At 38.5% G+C, this 25745-nt stretch overlaps 1 protein-coding gene across 2 annotated transcripts in view; it reads left to right on the top strand.

Annotated features, from left to right (window-relative positions):
• LOC106105179 (Ig-like and fibronectin type-III domain-containing protein C25G4.10) overlaps positions 1-24833 on the top strand; it is a 72461-nt gene extending 47628 nt beyond the window's left edge. Inside the window, exons 3-29 of one of the 2 annotated variants that reach the window (XM_013285433.1) lie at positions 213-274; positions 2845-2917; positions 5478-5744; positions 7327-7473; positions 7669-7894; positions 8185-8357; positions 8600-8933; positions 9113-9266; positions 10387-10547; positions 11090-11303; positions 11802-11927; positions 12038-12218; positions 12679-12813; positions 13390-13571; positions 14648-14786; positions 15188-15320; positions 17266-17467; positions 17944-18049; positions 18551-18691; positions 19485-19663; positions 21035-21202; positions 21431-21554; positions 22048-22234; positions 22654-22826; positions 23232-23413; positions 23500-23583; positions 24005-24833. In XM_013285433.1, the coding sequence (XP_013140887.1) occupies positions 266-274; positions 2845-2917; positions 5478-5744; positions 7327-7473; positions 7669-7894; positions 8185-8357; positions 8600-8933; positions 9113-9266; positions 10387-10547; positions 11090-11303; positions 11802-11927; positions 12038-12218; positions 12679-12813; positions 13390-13571; positions 14648-14786; positions 15188-15320; positions 17266-17467; positions 17944-18049; positions 18551-18691; positions 19485-19663; positions 21035-21202; positions 21431-21554; positions 22048-22234; positions 22654-22826; positions 23232-23413; positions 23500-23583; positions 24005-24205 (4401 nt within the window). In that variant the 5' untranslated portion in view covers positions 213-265 and the 3' untranslated portion in view covers positions 24206-24833. Of the gene's footprint in view, positions 1-212; positions 275-2844; positions 2918-5477; positions 5745-7326; positions 7474-7668; positions 7895-8184; positions 8358-8599; positions 8934-9112; positions 9267-10380; positions 10548-11089; positions 11304-11801; positions 11928-12037; positions 12219-12678; positions 12814-13389; positions 13572-14647; positions 14787-15187; positions 15321-17265; positions 17468-17943; positions 18050-18550; positions 18692-19484; positions 19664-21034; positions 21203-21430; positions 21555-22047; positions 22235-22653; positions 22827-23231; positions 23414-23499; positions 23584-24004 lie in introns of both variants that reach the window. The other variant, XM_013285432.1, reaches the window with a different exon arrangement.
• The last annotated feature ends 912 nt before the right edge of the window (positions 24834-25745 follow it).

The raw sequence follows: 25745 nt of genomic DNA, 5'->3' as shown, positions 1-25745 counted from the left end.
CCAAATTGAAATTCTCTAAGATGAATAAGAAATATTTCGACACTAATACATAATTCAATTTATAAATATAAATAAATTAAACGTTAAGAGGTAGACAGAGGTAACAGATTTACATATGCGACATTACCACACTTTTCCGTTTTTATCATATCCTTAGATTTTTTTGTATTATTTATTTTATTTCAGTTATTCATATAATGTGTCTGTTACAGGTTTCGTATGCACCCATCAAGCTAGCTAAACACAAGGGGGTACAGCAACCCTGATGCCAAAGGTGAATATTTTTTTATGAAAAATTCAGGACAACTAAGACTTATTGACTATTATCAAATAATTTTATTAAATAGAAAAATGGCAGTATTTAAAATATACATTTTTAATTAAAGTTTTTAAATTTATTTATATTTGAATTATGATCTAATTTTCCGAAAATTTTTGCAAAATGTCTTTTTTTATTTATTCGACGATAAATTACAAAATCTGTATCATACATATGTACTACAAGTGCTATAGATTATTAAAAAAGCAATATACATTTAAAATATCGTAGACTTACTCCAAATATTGAAATTAAGAAACAAAAACATGAAATAACAAATAAAAACAATAAAAGACTATTTTAAAGCTAGTAAAAGACACATTCTCTTCTCTTATTGTAAGATAATAATGATTTAGAAGAAAAAAAAACACGCAAATCGTAAATTCGTCTTCGCTGAGCATTATTCAAGTGTATGTCAAACCGCAAGCCCTGCGTCGACCTGCGCCGAATAAATATCGGTAAGGTCGCACCTTGACTTATCTCACGGGTCCCGTACATTCAACACTCCGGTAATTTCATTTGTAAGAGACAAATATTGGATTGTGTGAATAAACTTTTACCGTGGGCTTACAATGACGGAATCATTTGGATAAATTACATTTTTTTATCCCAATATAACTGTTTTTTTAGATGACAATGTTTTTATATAGGTGGAAGCTCACGATTAATTGTCGTAATAGACAAATATCAAATTTACGCATAGAATTTTTCATAAACAGAAAATGAGTTAATTCCTTCAAGGAACCCTAACATGGGATAAACATATCCATCGCATAAACCAGAATTGGCACACCCCATGCTCCATTTTAATGTATTTTTTCCTTAAAACATTTTTTTTGCTTTAAAAATACCAAGGAAATATCGAGGCTGGCGTTATATTTATTTGGTCTCACATCGCGGCCACCATATTTCACCTCGATGCCTCCCGCGTCCCGCCCTCTGAATTATTTATATTATCGCTATAGAAAGAAATACGTTTTGTTATCTCGGATTTAGTCGAAGACACTAAAATTAACTACATTTGTTACGCATGATAGATGTTAAACTATTTATCAATCGTTTTATCAGACATGTTAACGCCATCTTGATTTATTATACAATTTTGGCGGGAAACCATTGCAAATAATTTCCCGGCGTATTTGGTTTTAGTGTTAAAATTGTTCTTTCGATCTCTTTTTGTTTTGACCGTCGACTGACCAATGCCAAAATGGTCGATAAAAGGGAATGTGGGGAGAAATGAATTGTCAAAAAAATCGTTCCCGCCACAAAATGGCGCCGCAACATTCCTTTGAAAGTCCTGGCCGGCAACAGGAAAGGAAGGGCCCGAGGGATTTAATTATCGAATCTTAGGCGACGCTTCTCGAACAAAGAAGTTAATTTATTTAACCGCTCGGTTAACAACGCCATCTGGCGGGAATGGAATCGCCACTTACAATAATGTTTCCATCGAAAAGTTTTAATACTGTCTAAACATTTGGGAGATGAAGTTTTTGATGTTGGCCATTCAGTGAAAGAGTTTTTGTCATGATTTTAAAAATGGAATTCATGGAAGCTGTATGATGAATTAATTATATAAATATATATTTTTAAAAATCAGAAGCTGAATTTCTTTTAATGTTACATTTGCAGTGATTTTCCTCAAGACATCTTGGCTCTATTAAAGTCAGCCTCTGTGTCAGTTACGTTTTCAATTGAATTTGCTACGAGTTACATTTTAATTGGCTGTCGTATTCAAATCTTGTGGATTTTCCATCTCACATTTTTATATCTTTTGTTAAGGAGACTTTTCTCTGATAGCAAATTCTTTGTGGTTTTATGTGACTTTTATACATATTTTATATAAAATTACTGCCTTACTACACTAGTAATTATTTAACAATTGTTAGTAATTAGTCAGTCTAGTAAATGGAAAATCTGAAAGATAAAAGGCCATTGTAATTTTTTTTCACTTTTAATTTAAAAGTCTGATTTTGTCTATGGTCCATTGAAAGCGGATTTGATTGGTCCGTCGCCGGCGTTGGCGGGGACGACCGCAATAAAGAGCGTCTGTTACGTCTGAAACAAAATGATTTAATCATTGTCTTTTATCTTCATTCCTTTTTGGTTTTCCATCTTTTATGTCTTTGTTGGTCGCATCAAAAGACGTTGCTATAATTTATATTGCATTATTCGATATTCGGAAATATTTTCAAGCATTATCACATACGTGAAATAATCTTATAAAATCCAATTTTATTATTATTTTCATTGAAAGTTAAACAATAGTTTTCCTATATACGATTAGATTATTGAATTTATATTTATCTACACTATTATAATATTATAAAGAAGAAAGATTTGTATTTTTGTATGTATTGATATAACTCAAAAACTACTGGGCCGATTTTAAAATTTCTTTCACCATTGGAATGATAATTTATCTGTAAGTACCATGGCTATATTTGTATTATTACACGCGGGCGAAGTCGTGAGCAACAGCTAATATAATAACTTTGTCGACATCTTAACATATTGTTTGTTTACAGATGAGAGTGGCGACAGCGGCTGCGTGCGTGGCGCTACTCGCTTTCAACTATGCTGCCCTGGTAGCTGGGGATGGTATGTACTTTACTATAACCCATTCACACTGCCGAAACAAACACAAAAACATATATCATCTCTACGATAACAAAAGACAAATATAGCAATATATTGTGTTTCAAAAATGGAAACTCGAGTTGTGTAGATGCTTTGTTCTTGAATGTTTTTTAACTAAAGTAAGGCAGGCAACTAAAAAAGGCAACTAAAAAATTCTTGCACAATTAAAAAGCTACGTTATCACTGAATAAAATAGGCTATTTTTTTAACTCTACGCGAACGACGTCGCGAGCAACAGCTAGTATCAAATATCATGCAAGTCGACTCGAGATCTTAGGTCCATAATGTGTATTTTTGTATGTTTTATATGATTAATTTTCGATATCAATCTTCAAGATGTTTTACTAAATCCAGCGGCGGCCAACAAAAGCGGACTCCCCCATTGTGAGTCGACGACGAGTAAGTTGTTACCAAATGAATTGTTTGAACAATACATCATTCCAATCTGCCGATGGCCGACCTCTTTTAGTTTGGCCGAAATGTCAGCAAATAAAGTTAATGGATCTCTTCGCTCGAGACACACGGACGTTTAAGTTAACAAACATACAGAACTCTGGAATTAAAATTTCAAAAACCACATACAAAATTGTTATTTTTATTTGTTAAGTTAAATAAAGTATTAGGTACTCGTCCCAAAAGTTAACAAATAATTCTACCAATAAAATATTTGTTTAACTTTAAAGGTTAGATACAGATTGTTAAAATTACAATTTAATTTGCATCTTAAATGAAATGTTGTAAACGAAAAATTCTAATGTTTGTACTTTAGACTTAAATTCGTATATCGTCAAACTTGTCGACTGTATGTCAGAGAAATAGCAAAGTTACTCTGCTTCTGTTAATTACTTTGCAAACATTATGGAGCGACTACAGCAAAGTTTAATAACAAATATTGATATACGAGTAAAATATACGAGAAATTATAACGTTTTCATATCAATTACAAAGGGTATTACCAAGGAAATTTTGTTTATTCTGACGAATGTTCACTTTTGAATGAATAATAATGAGTTTTAATTGAATTACATAACACTAAATTACAGTATGTTGTGACTTTCCCAACCACGACAGGAGGTAGATAACATAACGCACAGAACTGCAATTATATTAAACTAATTAAACAACAACATAATTAATCGCATAATAACACGGATAGGTCGTCGCAGCGTAGGTAGGCCTCCCGCAAGATGGACCGATGACTTGGTCAAGGTTGCGGGAGTGCACTGGATGCGGGCGGCACAGGACCGGGCATTGTGGCAATCAATGGAATGGACGACCTATGGCTGACAATGATGATAACTAACTCCTATTTAAATGTTTAATAAAGTTTTAATAATTAAATTACATTGACGTTAATCGCCATTTGAGACAGCAGTGTGTAAAATAAGAAAACAAAAGTAGTATCGCCGCGGATGAGTCCTTTCTTACCGAGACTTAAAGCCACTTATAACCCTTAACTAGAGTTGGTAAGGACCATGCATATATGTACACTAAGTAATCTAAACCATGATGCTCTAATGAGATAAATAAAATTAAATAGGGTAATCTTATTTCTTACTAATATTATAAATGCGAAAGTTTAGATGAATGGATGTTTGTTAGAGCTTGTAGCCTAAACTGCTGAACAGATTTCAATGAAATTTGGTATAGATGTAGAGGATAGTCTGGAAGAACACATAGACTACTCATTTTTTGTTTTATGCCACTTGGACGGAGTCACCAGTTAAAGCTAGTAAATACTAATAAGTGTAATATGAAAGTTATTTAACTATATTTTCGATATCAACAGAAATTATAAATCTCTCCGAATAAGGTCGAATTTTATCAACAATGTACGATATGTGATAAAGCATAGCAATATTAACGTTTTCTTCAAAATAACTTTTAACGAATACCAACGGTAGCCTTTTGTGAGCGATTATTATAACTTGGCATTCCAGTTTGAAAACTCAACCCTCTGAAATATAAATCACATTAATTTGTACGTGAAGTTTCGTTCATTACTCGTACATACGATATGCCTACAAACTCATGGGAAATGAACTCTTATATGTAAATGTTTCAAAACGTCAGTCACAAAGTTTTGAACCCTTTAATGGACTAAAATTATCTACTGCGTCAAACTTGTAAACTCAATGTTTAAAAGTAAAACACAGACGATGGTCTAAGCCAGGTGTAAGGTGGGGCTCCTTAAATATAATAAAAGCCATAGCCTATATTTCTCACTGATGACGTAGCTTTTTCATGGTGAAAGATTTGAAATCGGTCCAGTAATTTATGAGTTATTTCAATACATACAAATATTCAAAAATACAAATCTTTCCTCTTTATAATATTATTATAAATGAGTCCTAATACTTTTTATATCTATTTTACATTTTCAGAATCACGAGTACATACACATGAATTTAGTTCTTTTGCATATAGTTAAACACGCCTGCACAGGAAGATTAACTTGTTTGCTACTGTTGTATTACTGATTTAAGTATGGTTCTATTGTCCTTTCTATATCTTTGTTTAGAAGCGAAAGCGGATTCCGTGGAGAGCGCGAGCGAGTCCACGGGATCATCACAAGAGGAGGGCGAGTGGGTACCTAAGGAGGCGTGGATGCGGGCGCCGGCGGGCGGCGTGGCTGTGCGCAGCGGCGAGGACGCACTGCTGACGTGCGTGGTACTCGGCGCGCGCGGCCGCCCAGTCCTGTGGAAGCGTGCCCGAGATCTGCAGCTGCTGACTGCGGGGGGCGTTAGAGTTACAAGGGACGACAGGGTGCGAGTGCTGCATGATGACTGTAAGTTACCTAAGACGATACAAAAAAAAAACAAGAAATAAACAACAATAAAGTCTTTATGATGTAAAATTTAGTATAGATCATACTAATATTATAAATACGAAAGTTTAGATGGATGGATGTTTGTTAGCGGTTGTAGCCTAAACGACTGAACAGGTCTCGAAATTTGGCATAGACGTAGAGGATAGTCCGGAAGAAGACACAACATACTCACTTTTATTTTTAATCTCACGCGGACGGAGTCGCGTGCGAAATCTTGTGTGAAATAAAGTATAAATAGTATTGAAAAACATATAAACTACTATGAGTGTGGAGGTACACCGGTAGAGGTAGACCTAGAAAGAGATGGCTGGATTGCGTAAAAGGACATCATCAAAAGGGAGTGATGATTGAGATGCCATATGATAGTTATGTGGAGGACAAAAACCTGTTGCGCCGACACTACGGGAGTTTGATAAGAGGAAGATGATGATAGAGTACTATGTACGTTTTAATTCCACGCAGGTTAGCTGCCGCGCATGTAATACAGACGGCCTTTGCATATTATGCAACAAAAACCATTTGAATTAATCGTTGAAGAAACATTTGAGGTTAATAGATCAAATTATCGATTTAGGTGATCAGCGAAGCGCGGAATGTAGTTCATTGAATCCTTCTGCTGTGTAAAAACACTACAGCAATATCTAGCCTCGATGCGAACACATTACTAAATTACACGCAACCCAATTAATATTTCCACGTCTAATTGGGACATGTAAACCAATTAGTGTGATGTTCTTTCAAAAATCTCAGAGGTTGTTTTACATTTATGCTATGTAGAAAATTTTTATCTCCTTACAAATGTTCTGCGCATTATAATCTACATGTTAAGTTGATTTTGAATAAACGAGCATAGTATAGTCGGGCTTATATGACCCTACACGAAATGTTTTTTTCCTTAATTGTATTATCGAATGACCTAAGAAATCTACGCCTATGAATAGAGTGATTTTTGTTTTCCATCAATTATTTTTTTATTTAAAACTACAACCAACAAAAGGTACACTTTACTTTCTCGCCACGTTCCCTCTTTGTGGAGCGATCTCAGAATTTTATCACGCATTTTCAGTAATAAGTGTTTTGCCTATAAACTTAACGAGTACAGCCAGATTTACTGCCTGTAAGCGAAAAGCATTTTTATTTCCTTCGTCAGAAGTATCTTATTTCTTCGACAGCTCTCTTCTGATTACAACTGTATAGTGATTGAAGATTTAATGTCTACTACATTTTTGTAAGCAACGTTCGCTTTAAGGGAAAAAGCTTGCTTTTAAGTCTTATTGTGTCTTTTACTTCGGTCTTAATTTGTTATACGGAGTATTTTCTAACTAGAATACTTGGAAAGCTAAGACGTAGTTACTTATCTTAAAAAGCTATTTTAAAATTTATTGGAGAGTTTTTATACCACCTATGCATAAAAGAGAACTTTGCATTCACGCACGAATGCACATTTAAGATAAATAAATAGAAAATATCATTTAAGCCTGTTTACTAGTTTAAAATAAACATTAATTTCTAAACCAATAAGCTCTAATTCCACTGACAGCGGAAGAGCCTATCAAAGGTCCAGGCATCAGGAAAGGTGGCGACGTGTGGGCGCTAGTCATCAAGTCGGTGAAGCCTTCGGACGCTGGACTCTACATGTGTGAGCTTAACACGGAACCACCTGTCAGAAGTTTCCATCGACTTACTGGTAAGATATGCTCCAAGAGGAGGTGAGGAGAAATTCTTTTATTTCACCTTTCGATCAATGTTAAGGTTTTAGTCAAATTGACTTACCTAAACTGGTCTAAGTAGATGCAAAGTAGTGATATTCACAAGCAAAAGTTAGGAATAAGTGTGCTTTTATACCCTGAACAGTGTTAGTTAATTCATATTTTATTCCCAGTAATATCCCGCGGTCTAACACCACCGGAGAATCAGAATACAACAGACACGTACTCCGCCAACATTCCAACGCTATCGTCACTAGCATTGGCACACAACTACACGGAGTGCTGCCTGGCCGCCAACGTCAGCACCAGCTGCCTCGGCTTCTGCAGCATTCAGACCATCCTCGAAGGCACCGGCCAAGACCCTGAGCTCTGCCAGCCAGACTTCCCTGCTATAGTCAAGTGAGACTTTAATTAATTCCGTTTCATGATCATTCAAAATATAGAGTAAGGATTTAAAGAGGGTTCTAATATTATTGTTAAGCTTTTGAAGTTACCTTTCAGTCTAAGTAACGTTTTACATAGCTGTATCTTATAACAGGATCTCGAGCATAGCTGAAGCCGAATATACAATTGTAATGTTTCGTAATGTTCCGTCAAAATCATGATTTATCAATTGTTAATACAAATGTCTGTTAAAATCCACTAAAACAGTCTAAAATAACTAGATAAAAAAAGAATGCCATTATCAGATGCATGGCGGATGGCCGCAACCATGTGCCGTGCTGCGTGCAGGAGCGAGTGCCGGACATCTGCCAGGATGTGTGTCGCGGAGAGTTCACACCCGTTACTGACAACATCAAGACTCATTACTCCTGCGCCACTTACATGGAGAAGACGCTAGCCTGCATCGTCGAGGGTATTGGTAAGTTAAAACAGAAAATCTAGCAATTCTGTTAGGAATAAGGAAAACATAATTTAAAGCAGATAACTTGCTAGAAAAAACATAAATCAATTGTGATTTGCGCTGCAAAAGACTCTGTAACACACACAACAAAAGACTAAAAGCAAAAAAAAAAAGAAACTATAGACGAGGGCACCTGTGACTACAACTTATAAACATATGCAGAGTAAAGAAATCGATTGTACAATAAAATTTTGTTTCAGAACTGCTGCCAAGTCCACCAGAAGATGTGGAAGTTGAGCCGCTCAACGAGAAACAACTGAACGTATCGTGGAGCCCGCCCGTAGAGAACTCAGATACGGTCACAGAGTATATAGTCAATGTGACCACTCTGCGCTCATTCGATGCCCATCTCATAGACCCCTCTGAGAGTTCGATAAAGAGTAACGAGACAAAAACCAGCCAGTCGATGGCGTATAAAGTTCAAGCGAATAAAACCTCCTTTATCGTGAACGACTTGCTTCCATTCACGATGTATGAGGTCACAGTGACCTCGTTCAATATTCACGGCTCCAGTCTACCGAGCTACAGTGTAAGGTAGGTTTGATTTGAATAGAAACTTTCAATTTGAATGGTTTAAATAAGAAACTAAGATGAAATAGTGTGCAAGAGTTCCTACATTTTTAATACACAATTCTGTCAAAAACTTAAACCTCAGATCTCGGCGACTTACCTAAAGACAAATTATTCCAATCGTCCACCCTAAATGTACTCAGATCACTAACCCTGACTCCCGGCAAGATGAAGACCACGCAAGTAGCACCAGCCCCCAAGCTGCCTGACGTCAGAGGGTGCTGCATCTCAGCGGGGGTCAATCATTACGGCTGTGTAGAGAAGCTATGCGACCCCACAAAGACGTATGAAATTGATGTGAGTTAGAAGACTGCAAAATGCTCTAAATACACGTCTCTCTTTCTTTCCCAAGGAAATCTTCTATCGTTCTTGCTTCTTCTTAAATATGTGTTCATAAGTCATTTACAATCGTTGCACAATTTTGAGGTTTTCGATTTGCAATTCATTTGTCTTTCATCTTTATTTATAACTAGCTGTTTCCATGCGACTTCATCTGCATAAAATTATACAAAATTCATTTTATTGTTCACATTTGTCAAATTATCAATAGCAAATGTCGAAATGACGTGACATGACAAACCTTAGCAATCTTTCTTTGTTGATGTTAGCAGCAACTTATGGTCTCTTTCCCACATTAGGGTTTTTATCCAAAATATTTACCCCTAACTTTAACGGTGAGATAATATATAGCCTAAAGCGTGACGTAAGTGTAGGGCTTTTTATTAAAAAACGAGTTATTCGAAAATATGCTGTGATTGTTGACATCTTAGGCAACAAAGAAGTGTGTGTTTACGCTTTATTATAATATATTATAGATTATAGATACAGGTTATAATTTGGTTGGTGTTTAACTTTAAAACAATTTTATCGTAAATTCTGATTTTAAGATGTTACTATTCTCAAATTGTTGGAACAATGTAATCTTTAGCGATGCGAATACAATAGTCTTAACTGTTCTAATATTGATGAAATACCCCCTTGAGAATCTCACGGTCGGTGAGACCATGAATGCTGATAATCGAATTAAATAATTCGTAATAAAACTGACTGCGAATCTAGTATACCAATTCATTTCAGATACAATCCATAATAAGAAAATGCAAAACCATTTATGCTGGGTTTCTGAAGTTACCACTTAAATTATCATTACCTAGTGATTTAGGTTCAGCTGAATTTCAAAGCAATAATACTCAAGTTATGTAGTTCGGAAACGCATTTCATGAATTTATCGAACCAAAAACATTATAATTAAACGTTGGGAAACCGGCCAATTATATTCATTTATTTTTAAAGCACATCTTAATTCGCACATTGTCTGTTGAAATGTAAACTAACAAACCACGTTTTATACATGATGCATCGCACATCAGTGACTAACAGATGATGAGTTGGTTCCGTTTGTAACGCGTAGCTGCAGGTGACAGACCTGATGATCTGCGCGCCCTGGGCCGGCGCCACCTTCGGCTGCCTCGCCAACGGCATGGACCACACGCCGTGCTGCCGCGCGCGCGGCCTGCCCGCGCCCTGCCTGCCGCTCTGCAGCGGGAACATCACCACACTAGACTTCAATCACTTCAAGTTAGTCAACTTACATTTGTTCTCATTTTTTCTACTTAATTTGTAATTAAAATTACCTTTGTACACTCAAGTAAATCCAACGATATATCTAATTCATCCCTTGTTTATTATTTACTAACTTTTGCCCACGACTCCGCCCGCGTAAAATTTAAGGAAAATGATAATGAAGTGACAAAATATAGCCTATATTAATCACAGATAAATTACCTTTCTAACGGCAAAGGAATTTTTAAAATCGGCCCAGTAGTTTTTGAGCCTATTCATTACAATCAAACGAACAAAATTTTTCTCGTTATAATCATACTAATACTAATATTATAAATGCGAAAGTTTAGATTGATGGATGGATGTTTGTTAAAATTTGTGGCCGTAACGGCTGAACGGATTTGGATGAAATTTGGCATAGATGTAGAAAATAATCTGGAAAACACATAGGCTACTTGCGTTTGTTTTTCTTTTAATTTCACGCGAACGAAGTCGCGGGCGAAAGCTAGTATTTTATAATTAAGATATGTAAAACTTTACACTCATCAAACAATTAGGTGCCTCCGCTATATGAGCTCGTACACGAACTGCCTGCTGCAAGGGTACGGCGTGCTGCCGGGCGCGCCCACCAGGCTGCACCTCACCAACATCGACACGGACTACGCCGTGGTGCACTGGGCGCCGCCCGCCGCGCTGCCCGACACCGTGCAGCACTACAACCTGCACTACAAGGCACTCGCGCTTGAAGACGACTACACCATACTCAAGAAGGTATGTTACTATGTACTGCGCTGTAGGATTGGCGCAACACTCATTTATCGGCACAGACGTCCCATCCCTATTTGACAAGTGTCAAATGTCATTTGACGTATTGGAAAAACGCGCCATCCTGGCTGGATGATTGCTGTAGTTGTTGAAGTTAAGTATGCTAGTAACAATTTTATTAATTGTTCAAAAGTAAATAGGTCCAGTCGCTGAAATCCGCGGAAATCCACTACAGGAAAACCTGCTTTATTCATGCCATCGTAACAAACTCTGCCTCTCCTAAAAATAACTTATTAGATTGCAGTGAGTGCAAACGAAGGGTTTATAGGGAAAAGAAAATAGTCGTGCATTTTTTATCATACATACAATTTCTGTCCACGTCTCATTACAAAATGAAACGGTTGTAGCTTTTAGGTAGAACACCGCCAGTTTTTACGATATTTTAAATTTGACAGATCTTCTAAAAATACACCAGTACCATAAAATGGTTTTATTACAAAACAGGTTCATTCCCCTTACATCCTGGAGAATTTGGAGTCAAACAGCGATTACGAGATCTACGTAGAAGCAGTCAACGAACACGGAGTTGGCGACGCCTCGCCTAGGCTGATATTCAGGACTCAGAGTCAGGTATACATTTATCTTCACTGTTTACTAAACTTTGACAGATCGAAGAGACGCAATTGAAAGAGTAGTTGTCGAGGATATAGTCATCTCTTTCTAACGTACGTGTCTGTTAGGTGTTAGAAGAGGAGGAGATATCGGCGAACGCGTACAACGTGAGCGCGTGCTGCGAGCGCGTGTCGCTGGCGGGCGTGTGCATGCCGCTGTGCTCCTACGACGCCAAGATGTCGGACCTGCGCACGTTGGCGCCGCTCTGCGCGCAGGAGTTCCACAAGCTGCTGCGCTGCGGCGCTGGAGGTCAGACATTGTACCAGGGCACCAGAACCTTAAGAAGACATAGAGAGTCATACTTATATCATACCAATATTATAACTGTGAAAATTTAGATAGATGAATGGATGAATGTAAGAGTTTGCAGCTAAAACGGCTGAACAGAATCCGATAAAATTTGATGTAGATGTAGAGAATATGGAAGAGCACATAGGCTACTCACTTTCGTTTTTTTGAATTCCACGCGGACGGAGTCGCTGGCGAAAGCTAGTATTCTATAAATTATACTGTCACAATAAAAGCAATCGCTTATCTTTGACTGAACTGTCCCACAACTGTTTTACGATTGTCAATTGTTTCACAGCTACTTCAACTGTTTAGTTGCACAACTAAAAATCGAGTAGTGTGTACCTCCATATAGGAAACAAAGCGAGACTGAACAGTTGTGTGCGAACGCTGGAAAGACTTACCAGTAAATATGTCCCAGGTCGCAACCACGAGGAGTGCTGCGCGCGGCGCGGCGTGCCCGCGCACTGCCGCGGCGTCTGCGCGTCGGCTCACGCGGGCGGCGTCAACGTCTGCGTGCCCTACATCGGCAACATCGTGCAGTGCTTCGAAGAGGGTAAACACACAACTACTAATTGATCAACAGATAACAATTACCATAAATATTTGTTGATTGTTGACGCAATAGTCTTCTATAAGACAGCAGCCTAAAAGTCTACGGAATAAAAAAAACAACCTTGGAGCAAAATGAACATCGTCATGTGATGGTCTTTTTGTATAGCGTAAGACCCCAAACGAGCAGGCGGCCACATGAATCCGCTAAACTGACGAAAGGACCGCTGCCTTAATCGACGGAGAAGACGCATATGAAGAGGAAATTTCCCCGTCCTATGCGTCTCCTCCGTCAGATTGTGTGTGTTCACCTCTGTGTTCTTTCCGCTCGTTTTCCCCCTTTTCACATAAAATAAAATCCACTTTCCCTTCTCATCCTTTCCTTTTTTAAAAAGGAAGGGAATAAAATTAAGCCTCGGGCACCACACTCATCAGACTGTACGCGAAATTGCTTCCACTTCACGCCTCTCTTCTGTGTGGTCGTGGTCGCACAGAGTGAGCCCTACAGTGCGAAGATGTTAAAGCGGGCTCTACCACTGACTTCTTGAATGCTATGGTATTCTGACGTGTGGTGGTGCAGGCACGGGGCTGCTGCCGGGCCCGCCGCGCGAGCTGCACGCGGTGGTGTCGGGCGAGGGCAAGCTGTTCCTGGAGTGGGCTCCGCCGGCGGACGGCGCCAACGCCACCGCCTACACCGTGCACTGGCAGCAAGTCGGCAACAACTCGCAGCCTTACTACTACAACACGCTGCAATTGGACAATGTCAGTACAATTTAGTTACATTTGATGACTTCTTTAGTAAGCAAATGAGATTTTCCAAAGTAAAGTAATCTCAGATTCAAAGTAAAGTTTTCCAAATCCAGAAATTTCTTACGATAAAATGCTGTAGCCTATCAAAGATCACCTTCGACTAAATACTTCTATGTTTGTTAAAAAAAATGCTATTTGGAATTGCAAGAATAACGTACTATACATTTCTCATGCCGACTTTCTCATATCATACTAATATTATAAATGCGAAAGTTTAGATGGATGGATGGATGGATAGATGTTTGTTAGAGTTTGTAGCCTAAACGGCTGAATGGATTTCGATTAAATTTGGTATGGATGTAGAGGATAGTTTGGAAGAACACATAGGCTACAATTTTTTTTTTAATTCCTCGCGGACGGAGTCGCGGGCGAAAGCTAGTTCTTAATAAGTATGTAACTTCAAAACGGATAACATTACATTTCTAAAGGCTTTGTGTAACAATAGGTATTTGAATATTCCAAATATTCCGAAGCAAGTAAAAGGAAACTTCGAAGTTCGCTCACATTCGGCAATAAACTATTCACGTGACTGATTTCAAGTAGCGAGCTTTGCAGGCTCTATAGAGCAAGTTTCCCGCACTCTCTACTTGTGTACGGATGCAAATACTACGCCAAGTTATCCTTAAGTTATTAAATTTTCACGCAATTGTACTTTGCACATGTACGAAGTTAGTGGAGTCCATATAGAAATTGTATTACGAGGGTTTAACTCAAACTACAGTTAACATTGCGATATTGTTATCTTCATTAGTGTTTAACTTTTTTCAGCCTAACACTAGAAATTTATTATTATTGTTCATATGTCTATGCGCTTTTTAAGTACTTTATAAAATTGAAAACTAAATAAATAACAGATCGAAATCTTTTTGAACCACCAACAGACAAAAGGTCAGTTTTGAAGTCGTAATATAAAAAAAAAGTATTCAAAATTAGAATAATTCCTTACTCTTCATAGCTTTCGGACTTTAGCCGTAAAGTGTGAACAAAATAGCTATTACATGCGATGTTAATTTAAGTTTATTGTTCAGAAACTGAACGTGAGCGAGCCGATGGCGCGGATCGTGGACCTGGAGCCGAACGCGACGTACCACGTGTTCGTGGTGGCGGCCAACCAGCACGGCTCCTCGCTGCCCTCCAGCATGCTGCTGCTCAACATCACCGACAAAGGTACAGTCGCGGGAATGCGCGGTGACCCACTATAGATAAAATTGCCTTGTTCATTGAAACTACGATTTACCTCCTCCTAAAAATTACTAATAAATAGAAACTAGCCTTGTATCACTAAGCCTTCATACAGGGATATTAACTCGTTGTATTGATTTTTGTTCCGCGTTTCAAAATTTTCAAACGATTGTAACTTAAAAAAAGAACGTACTCCCCCTTTTCACGTTTAGCGTTGCGAATGTTTATGGGCGTTGGATTATTTAATATTAAGCGATCCGCTGCTGGTTGTCCCTTAATCAGATAAAAAAAAAGTTAACTTGGAACAGCGACAGATTCCTCGACTGTACATAACACTAACAAAAACGTGCCCATATGAACCTTATTAAAGTGAAAAGTGTGTTTAGATTCAGAGAAGGAGGTGTCTGGTATCCCGTCGCCGCCGCACTCGCTGGCGGTGTCCTCGCACTCCGCCACGTGGCTGACGCTGTCGTGGCAGCCGCCGCAGTTCTCTCTGCCAGACGAGAAGATTACCTACACGTATGTATCGCTAAATATTTCTCATTGCCGTTTCATCTACTATTAGCGTCCTCCACTCCATAAGCAAAATAAGGGAAGAATGCTTAATAAGCGCATCAACCAAATATGGAAACGAATATTAAATACTTCGTTTCATAAGCGCCGCTTTTAATATGATATACATAAAAAAAAAACATACAAACGAATTGAGTACCTCCTTCTTTTGGGAAGTCGGTCAAAAATATGGTCTTATCATAAGACGCTGTATATGTAACGTTTCAGTACTCGGCCGTATCTGTTTTTCCAGATTATGTTCTACATCTATACCAAATACTGTGATCTGAGATTTCAGGACATACATAATAACAAACATCCATCCATCCTTTTAAATATCCGCATTTGTAGTACCTAATATGTTAAGAACCAAATCAGACAACACTAGAACATCGACATACACTTTCGTCTCTATCTGACAGCTGTCAATTTTATCTATACTATCTATACTATTATAATAAAGCGTAAACACACTTCTTTGTTGCCTAAGATGTCAGCAATTACAGCATATTTTTGAATATCACTTTTTTTAATAAAAAGTCCTACACTTACGTCACGCTTTAGGCTTTACATTTTCACGCTGATAAACTTTGGGGGTAAATAAATTGGATAAAAAAAACAAAACCGACTTCCAAACAAAATACACTAAAAACAAAACAAAACGCACTAAAAACAAAACAAAATATTCTCAAAAAAACAGTACACTAAAAAGTAACGAAATAATTCCTTGAAAATAGTAAACCTACCTTATTGTAACTGTTATGTCTATATTGTACAATTATTTTTACTTTGATGTCGGTGTCAGCCAAGGTATCCAGAGATATTTCTACGTAAGGGTTTCCACATTTTTACCATAACAATTGACAATTGGAAGTATAGTAACAATTAAGTAATGAATCTACATTGACTGTACATCTTATAGTTTAGGCTACGTAAGCCAAGAAAGCAAACTTTGTTACAAGTTGGTATTTTTTTCTGCGACTCGTAATTTGTAATTTATGATATCTCCTAAACTATTGATCAGAATTATATAGTTCCAAGGGCATTTATAATCTACATTAAATTCTCTTGATGATAGATACATTTATTTGGATAAGGATTCATACCGAACACGAGTAATAGCGTTGAAAGTTGGGTGTAGATTTCGGGCGATATTTTAATGAAAAAAGTGGTTATTGTGCGACAACCTTAATAGATAGATATATGCTATCGCGGACTTTTATTTAGCAAATTTAATGGGCTACAATTCTTCCATACATCATTTTTATGTAAGTCTTATAGTTTAGGCTACGTAAGCAAAGAAAGCAAAAATGACCCGAAATTTCGTCGCGCGATTTTGAGCTAAACTATTTAACTACGTCGTAGTCTTAGACTCCAAAAATTAAACAAAAAAATGGGACCCACCTGCAAGCATTACCTTTCGGATAGAAAAAGAATTATCCAAATCGGTCCACTAGCGGCGGAGTTATGCCGTAACACACAAAAAAAAAAAAAAAAAAAAAAAAAAAAAAAAAAAAAAACATACGGTCGAATTGAATACCTCCTTCTTTTGGGAAGTCGGTCAAAAACCATATGGAAAGAGACCATAAGTTACTGCCAACATCAAGGAAACACGGTTGCCATAGTTTGTCATCATGTCATGTCATTTTGACATTTGCAATTGATAATTTGACAAATGTCAGTAACAAAATTAAAATTTTCATAATTTTATGCGGATGAAGCCGCACGGGAACATCTAGTTTAGACATATTTAGAAAACGCGCCATTCTGGCGGGAGGGAGGTAGTGGCCTAATTGTTTAAGTTAATTACGTTGTTACAGTTACATTAATGTTCTTTCAGTAGTAAGATTAGGCTGAATTTTCGTTAAAATTGAAGTTGAATTAAGCGATTTGTACACATTTTGAATAACAGATTATTCTACAAGTCGCCGAGCCAGCTCGGGTCCGGCAACGTGACGCGCGTGGAGACGACGGTGCCGGGACACACGCTGGAGAAGCTCTCCCCCAACACGCAGTACGTGGTGTGGGTGACCGCGCACGCCGCCGCCGGCGACTCGCTGCCCTCCGAGACACTGCTCGCCTGGACGGACCCTGCCTACCCCGCATACGTTGAAGTCAGTTCATACACTAAACTGTATTATTGCAAAAAATACTTTGACTAAATTATTCATCACCAGCTCGCTATACGTTCCCACTGAGTTGCTCGAAGTCTACTCTAAGTAAGGACTAGGCACTAGTCAACCGCGCTGCACTGTAGGTTGACTTCACACATATCTTTGAATTTGCCGAAATGTCCAGATTTCATCACGATGTTTTCCTTCACCATAAGAAAGGGTAAACTATGTACATATAAAAATCGAAAATCACATTGCTACACAGCGGGTTCGATCCCAGCACTTGTAGATTACAAGTCAAGTGCTCAAAACTCTGAGCCACCAAGTCTTGAGTAAATTATTACAAGACAAAATACCAGATCTAACTGGAAATCCGGTTTTCAAAAGCTCACAAATGTGAGAAATCTACACTTAAAAAGGAGTGAGTTGGTAGTTAATAAAATTAACAATTTAATTAGACTTGATTATTGTTGCAGCCACCGACAGTGAACCCGGTGAACCTCGTGGTAGAAGGTTCCAGTATGACGATACTCTGCATCGCCATGGGCACGCCCACGCCCACCATCTCGCTCTACATATCTGGTAACATATCAAAATGCACTGCAAAACCACCTCTATAGAATGCTACTTTCTGAATCAAGAAGACATACTAAACGACAAACAGAATCTTATAATATCTCACTACTTCACTCTTTCTAGATGTATTCTTATACCTTTGCTGTCTCTTAAGGTTGTTGTAAATCAAATAAATGTGACCCTTAATCAATTAGGCAATTACATCCCGCTTCACATTAATCTTAAATCTTTATTGGCAAATCTAATTAGAATCAACCTCAGGAAAAATCTAAAAAAAAAAACAAAACACACTAAAAAGTAACGAAATAATTCCTTGAAAATAGTAAACCTCTCTTATTGTAGCTGTTATGTCTATATTGTACAATTACTACTTCTTTGATGTCGGTGTGACCAGTTTATCTCAAAAAAGCTTTATTAATCGTCAAAGTAATTCCTTCTTTAAATCATATTTACGTTCGATGTCGGTTTGACTAAAAGATATTGAGATGTGGCAATGCCGTGATGCAGGGCGCTTGGTGCGGCAAGAGGTGACGCGCCACATGGTGACCGTGATCCACAACGTGACGCGGGACATGGACCAGATCTCGTGCTACGCGGACAACGGCTACGGCACGCCCATGCAGGCCTCCAGGAAGATCAACATATCTCGTCAGTACTAACAAATCTATACTTCTATACTATTGTAATAAAGCGTAAACACACACTTCTTTGTTGCCTAAGATATCAGCAATTACAACACATTTTTGAATAATTCCTTTTTTAATAAAAAGCCCTATGTCACGCTTTAGGCTATACATTTTTACGCCATTAAACTTAGGGGGTATATATCTATAATATAATACAGCGTAAACACACATTTCTTAAAACTTTTGGATTCTTAGCGTAAAAAAATATATAAATTTCACAATGTACTATCGGGAAATCTGCTTTGGAGGACGAAAACCCGGTGCGCCGACCCTACGGGAGTAGGAAGGCAGGGGAGATGATGATGTACTATCGGGAAATCTGACAGTGTTCTATCTTAAGAACGTGCGCACACCTTTGACCAAAACTATCGCACAACTGTTTAGTCTCGGTTTTACTCGAGTCTTTGCACAACTGAACAGTTGAGTTAGCTGTGTAACAATCGACAATCGCACAACTATTGTATCATAGTTTAGTCAAAGGTGTGTGTGTTTTGTACGCAGTTTTTTTTTTTTTGTTTAAACGAAAGAAGCTGCTTTTTATTGTTATTTCGTTGTTAACGCGATTTACTGCAATTTGTTTGTAATAGGAGGTAAAGTTTGTCTCGTTGCACATAAGGCAATTTTTCTATAAATGGAACACGGCGAAGATACTCGATTGTACATTTCGAACTAATCAAGATAATAATTTTCCAATTGGTACTTCCTTATCGAAATTAAAATAATCTATAATTTTAAAGTCGTTGTATTTCTTGTAGATGTGCCAACAATCCAAGCATCAGGTATAACGATGGCGGCGGCCGGAGACTCCGTGATCCTGGAGTGTCGTGTGGAGGCGCTGCCGAAGCCCACCATCGCCTTCTGGAGGGACCCCAACGGCAGGACCCCGGTTATTGATGGACCTAACTACACTATACAATTACTTGCTGACCCTGAAGTAAGTTATTTGTACACAGCTAACTTTTTAAACACTGAACCCACTAGAATGCTAATCCATATTTTGTGTTGCTAGACTATGGATAACCTAATTTTCAACGATCACTGTATAAATAACTAACTTTTCCCGCCTGAAATTTTAAAAAAAATAACAAAAAACATAACCTATATTACTCACTGATAACGTAGCTTTTACATTTAAAAGAAAGATTTGGTGAAAGATTTTTTGAAATCGGCCCAGTAGTTGTTGATATTGTTATTATTTCAATACATAAAGAAATCCAAAAATGCAAATCTTTCCTCTTTATTATAATAGGATCAATTGATTTGATTAAAATGAAAACATTTCCTTAAATTATATGATCTAAGTTCTTGACTAGTTTGCATAATAGGAGATAAAAAATAAAAATAACATCTGAATTCAATTACGCAAAAGGTATCGAAGATGGAAAAGCTGTGTGCAATTTTAATGTGCCGTCCGTTACTTAATTACAAATGAGTTGCGGTCGACGAATTTAAACTCAGTTTAATTATTTATGGAAATCCAATTCGCGGCATCTCATTACTATTCATGAGCTGTCAATACATTACTTTCTGGAGGACGTTCGCTGACAATCGTCCTTACTTTGAAACCTCATCAAATTAAAAAAGTTTTACAATTACGAATAAGCTGATTAAAGGATCGATATTTTAAGGATTTTATGAAAATAACCACAAAAATTTTAGTCCCTTTCCCTTGCCATCCTTCACTCATAAGGTAAAGTGGATTTGATGGTGGAGGTGATGCATAGGGAAGGGAAATGTCCTCTTTATGTGCGTCTCCTCCGTCAATTAAGGGTAGGCAACGCATCTGCAATTGCGGTTGTCTACGGGCAGAGGTCGCTTTCCATTTCGGTGAATTCACATGGCCGCTTGCTCGGTTGCCACCTAGTATTATAAAAAAAAAACATTTCCTGTACAAAATCGTACTAGTTATTTGTGAAGCCTTTTTCCCCAAAGTTTTACACCTCTACTGGTTTTCTCGTAGTGATTTTGTAATAATCACAGATGTTTACAGTGGTAGAGTTCGCTTTAATATCTTCGTACTATAGGGCGGCTCGCCCGGTGTAAGACAACGACCACACAGAAGACACGTGTCTGTCTCATGAGTGTGGTGCTGGAGGCCTCATTTTAGTTATGGAAAGGAAAAGTGAATGTGACGTTGGTGGAGATATATTGGAAGGGAAAACATCCTCTTTATGTGCGTCTTCTCTATCGATTAAGAGTAGGAAAAGCATCTACAATTGCGGTTGTCTATGGGCAGCGGTAGCGCTCCATTTCGGTGAATTCAGGCCGCTTGCTCGTTTGCTTACATCCTCTATTTTTATTCTAGGATCAAACGAAGTACACAATGCGTTTAATAATAAAGAAGATATCAGAGTCTGACGAGGCGGACTACTTCTGCCACGCGGAGAACGCGTTCGGCAAAACGCTGCGGCCCGTGTCCGTGCGCCTGCGACACGCCGCGCCGCAGCACAACGTCACACACTGCTGCACGCAGGTCACAAATTAGACAGCTTATTATCTAACTAAGCATAAACAACTAGTAAAATCTAACATAGATAAGTATTATCCTTAATTTGAAATGTTAAACACTATTTGTGAACTTATATTTGCACATTGACTTAAATTAAATCCTATCACAGCTCTCCGCTAAAACACAGTGTAATTTAGGTGCTCTAAATATTAAAATTAGTTTCGATAATTGAGCTAGTGATTTGTTGAGCAGATGAACGTGTCGTCAGCGTGCATAGACGCGTGCAGCTTCCACCTCGACATGGACAACATCATGGACCGGCCTGAATGTCTCGACGACTTCGAAAAGCTCATGAAGTGCGCCGCTGATGGATCCGGTGAGATTAACTACTCTGCGACACACTTCACACTGCCTAACTGACACTTTACAGTCTAGAGGTCTTTAAATCATACTTCTTACTAATCATACTTAATGTTATATAAGCGAAAGTTTACATGGATGGATGGATGTTTGTAAGAGTTTGTAGCCTAGACGTCTTAACCGATTTCGATGAAATTTAGTATAGACGTAGAAGATAGTCTGGAAGAACACATATGCTTACTCACTTTTGGTTTTGTTAATTCCACGCGGACGGAGTCGCGGGCGAATACTAGTAATATTATAAATGATAAAGTTTGGATGGATGTTTGTTAGAGTGTAGCCTAAACTGCTGAACGGATCTCGATGAAATTTGGCACAAATATCGAGGATAGCCTGGAAGAACACTTAAGTTACCTTCTTTAATAACCCGCGGTCAGGATCACTGAATGAAAGCTGAATAAATGAAAAACTAGCGTTGAGTAGCATTTGTTAGAGAGAGCGCATTGCAGACCACCGCGGGTGCTGCGCGTCGTGGGGCGTGCCGCGCTCCTGCCTGGAGCTGTGCCGCGGCGGCGCGGTGGCGCGCTCCTGCGCGCTGCAGCTCGCCTGCTTCAGGGACGCCGGCGCGCGCTTGCCGGGCCCGCCCAGGGAGCTGCGCGCGCACGCCGCGCCCACTCCGCACGCTGTGCTACTTAGGTACAACTATGCTCTTCTATATGCTTTTTTTCACCTTCACTGTATTTTCACACTTCACTGTTTTACTGTATATCGAATTTACAGCTTCTTCTGATCTTCTACTCGCAACCTTAAGTGTTTCAGTCTGTGGTTTATTTCAGCGATTCTTAATATCAGATAGCTTGCAACTTTGCTTAAATTAACAGGAATATCATCTTTATCTATACTAATATTATGAAGAGTAATTCGTATTTTTTTTTTAATTTCGTATGTATTGGAATATAATTCAAAAACTAATAGAGCAATTTTAGCTACTTTATCAGAAAATAACATGTTTGTTATTTTTTTTAATTCATGCAGACGAAGTCGCTAGTACAGTTTAGAAGAAACATGTTTGTTTTATGCTACAATATAATCTAACTGGTGTTGTCCGTGGGCAGCTGGGAGCCGCCGCTGAAGAACCCGCAGACGGTGTACCTGTACCGCGTGTTCTGGCGCGCGTACGGCGCCAAGGTGCCGGAGAAGCTGGACACCAGCGAGACCAGCGTCGTGCTGACCGGCCTGCGCGATGACGTCAGATACGAGTGCGTCGTCAAAGCCGCCAATGACGTCGGTAAGGGGACATTACGTCACAGCTCAATTATTTACTTTAACGAAATGTTCCAATAGTAGAAGTAGCTTATGCCGCACTCTAAATTCAATTTTATTGTTATCCCGTTGTTTGCGCAACTCATTGATATCTATTTGTCTATTGGAAGAATCGAAGTATATCTCTTTGCCAACGATGCAATTTTTTTCTGTATATAGAACATCAGGAGCAAAACACAGTCTTTTAAGGCCTGTTCCACCGAATTGTAAATTGTCTGATAACAATCCAATGTGTAAAATATGTGATGAAAATAACATATTTTATTCCCTCATCTGACAGTGACGTCATTTTTAAGCTATCTGGGCCTCCATCAGCCAGTGGTGGGTCAGGTCGTAAGTGTTGAAATAAGTTTAACTTGGTATATGTCAGGCACGTCGTCGCTGAGCGCACCCATCATGTTCACGACGGCGGGAGAGGAACCTGGGGCAGGGGCGGGCGCGGCGGCGGCGCCGGTGGCGGGCGGCGCGGCCTCCGCAGTCGGCGCCGCGCTCGCCTGCGTGCTGCTCGCCGCGCTGCTGCTCGCCGCAGGATTCTACTACCGACATAGGAAGGTATGCTACGACCACTCCTCTACCATTCATTTTTCCTTTTACATCTAGTGGTAAGAATGTTGTAATACTGTGTTACTTTGTTACAGAATTTAAGACTCAAAACGCAAGGAGGAGTTGCGTTTGAAAATCCAAGTTACCTCAGAGAAACTAATACTGATACATTAGGAAATGTAAGTATACCTCAACCGCCTAATTATATTATTGTCTAATAATAGAATGAGCGTCGGTGGCTCAGTGGTTTAAGCACTTGACTTGTAATCTACAGGTCTTGGGTTCGAATCCCGCCGCCATGTACCAATGTGATTTTCGATTTTTCGAATTTTCATATGTACATAATATACCCGACGTTCTTACGGTGAAGGAAAACATCGTGATGCAACCTGCACATATCGGCGAAGAAATTCAAAGATATGTGTGAAGTCAACCAACCCGCACTTGGCCAGCGTGGTTGACTATGGCCTAGTCACCCTAACATTAGGGTAGGCTCCGAGCCCCTCGGTGGGGACATATAGTGAGCTGGTGATGATGATGAATAGAATTAGCAAAACTTCAGTTTAGGAGACGGTGGTGTTGAAGTATAATTTGTCCCAGGGTACTGTGGCGAACGGCAGCGCGAGCAATGGCGGCGCGCCGGGGCTGGGCGTGTCGAGCAGCGCGGCGTGGCGGCAGGAGACGCTGCAGCAGGCGGGGCGGGAGATGGGGCGGGAGGGGGGCCGCGAGGTGGAGCCCACGCTGTACGAGGAGCTGAAGCTGGGGCAGGACGGCGCGGGCTTCAAGCGGCTAAAGCCATAGCCCGCGGCGCGCTCGACGCTCCGCTCGCCGAGCGGCTCGCCGAGCACTTCGCCGCGCCGCTCGCCGCACCGCTCGCCGCGCTTCTCCTCGCCCCGCGTCGCGCCCAAGTACTGAACTCTGTGTGCTCTCTTCTTCATAAAAAGTGACTGATTTCTATCCTTCATCAAACAATGTGAATAATTACAAAATATGTACGTAGTTTATACAATTATGAAGTAACAACTTTTTTAGAGAACCATAGATCGTTTTAAAGTAAAATGTGTGTAAATATTATAAAACAGTAATGTAATTTTGATTCGTTTAAAAAAGTACTTATTAAAAATGATAGGAAGAAATCAGTTGCACAAAAAAAAGAGTGGCAAAACCCAAATACAAACGAACCGTTCTATTTTCCAAATATTTGTACGGTTAAATAAAGTGTGCAATAAAAAACAAAAAGCAGAACACAAAGTGTAATGGACGCAAGCGGCGCGGCCGCAGCGGAGTGTTAGATAAATAAAAAAAATAACTTATAATAATATTTCCAGATGATGTAACACTTTATGTGATGAAAACCAAAAAAATATATAAGATCTATTTCCGATACTTTATGTAAATAAATAATATTGATTGCAGCGGAGAATAAAAATAACAATTTCCATTCCTCGAGCATGATCAAAACGCGCGATAACCGACGCCATTTTGAAAAAAAATTCCGCTGCGTTCAATATACTCGTAACTTCACTTAGGTCGCTATAGTTTCTTAACGAAGCTATTTGTAAAGTTAGGTGAAACTCTATGAAAAATGTGCCTTCAATTTAAGAAGTAGGTAGAATACGTTAGCAATAGAAGTCTCGGCCTGTATGATATGTACCTAGTGTAAATAAACATTCCATAGAGAGTAGACACTTTGTACAATCTATATGAAATACAGTAAAACGAATGGATTTGCACAGTATTAAGATTTTGATAAGTGTTAGCCATCGAAATATATTGTTAAATATAAATAGAATGTAATAAAGATTTCCAAGAAAATTGTTTTCTAAAACTGTATTAACATTTCAAGTCTTACGAGAATAAAATGACTCAAATTTATATTTCCTTTTGAATACTATCGAACGATTTATTTAGTTTTTATTCCATCACACTACGTATATTATAAAAAAATAAATGATCTCATTCACAATTATTTTAGTAGAATAATTGTTAATTGAATTTTATTTTTAATATTTTTTTTGGATTGAATCCTAGGAACATTCTAGCATTCAATGCAAAAAATCATATATGCACAATGAAAATCCGCTTTTTCTTAAGTAAAATATATTTATTTTAAAGAAAACATTTAATTTATTGTCATTTATAATGTATCGCAAATATTCTTTGTATAAATACCATAGTTTTGTTCGTACGTAGTGTGAATTTATGTAAAGGCCTGACTTTTCTTGTTAGAACTTCTTTCTAAACGAATATGTTATTAGATTTAGTTATACAAGATGGATGTGATTAGATTTGTAAATAAAATAAAAAATGAACAAATAAAATAATACTTTTTTTCCTACAT

This window comes from Papilio polytes, unplaced genomic scaffold (assembly GCF_000836215.1).
Source record: "Papilio polytes unplaced genomic scaffold, Ppol_1.0 DF823177.1, whole genome shotgun sequence".
NCBI lineage: Eukaryota > Metazoa > Arthropoda > Insecta > Lepidoptera > Papilionidae > Papilio > Papilio polytes.
This window is presented reverse-complemented; position numbering and strand designations above follow the sequence as displayed.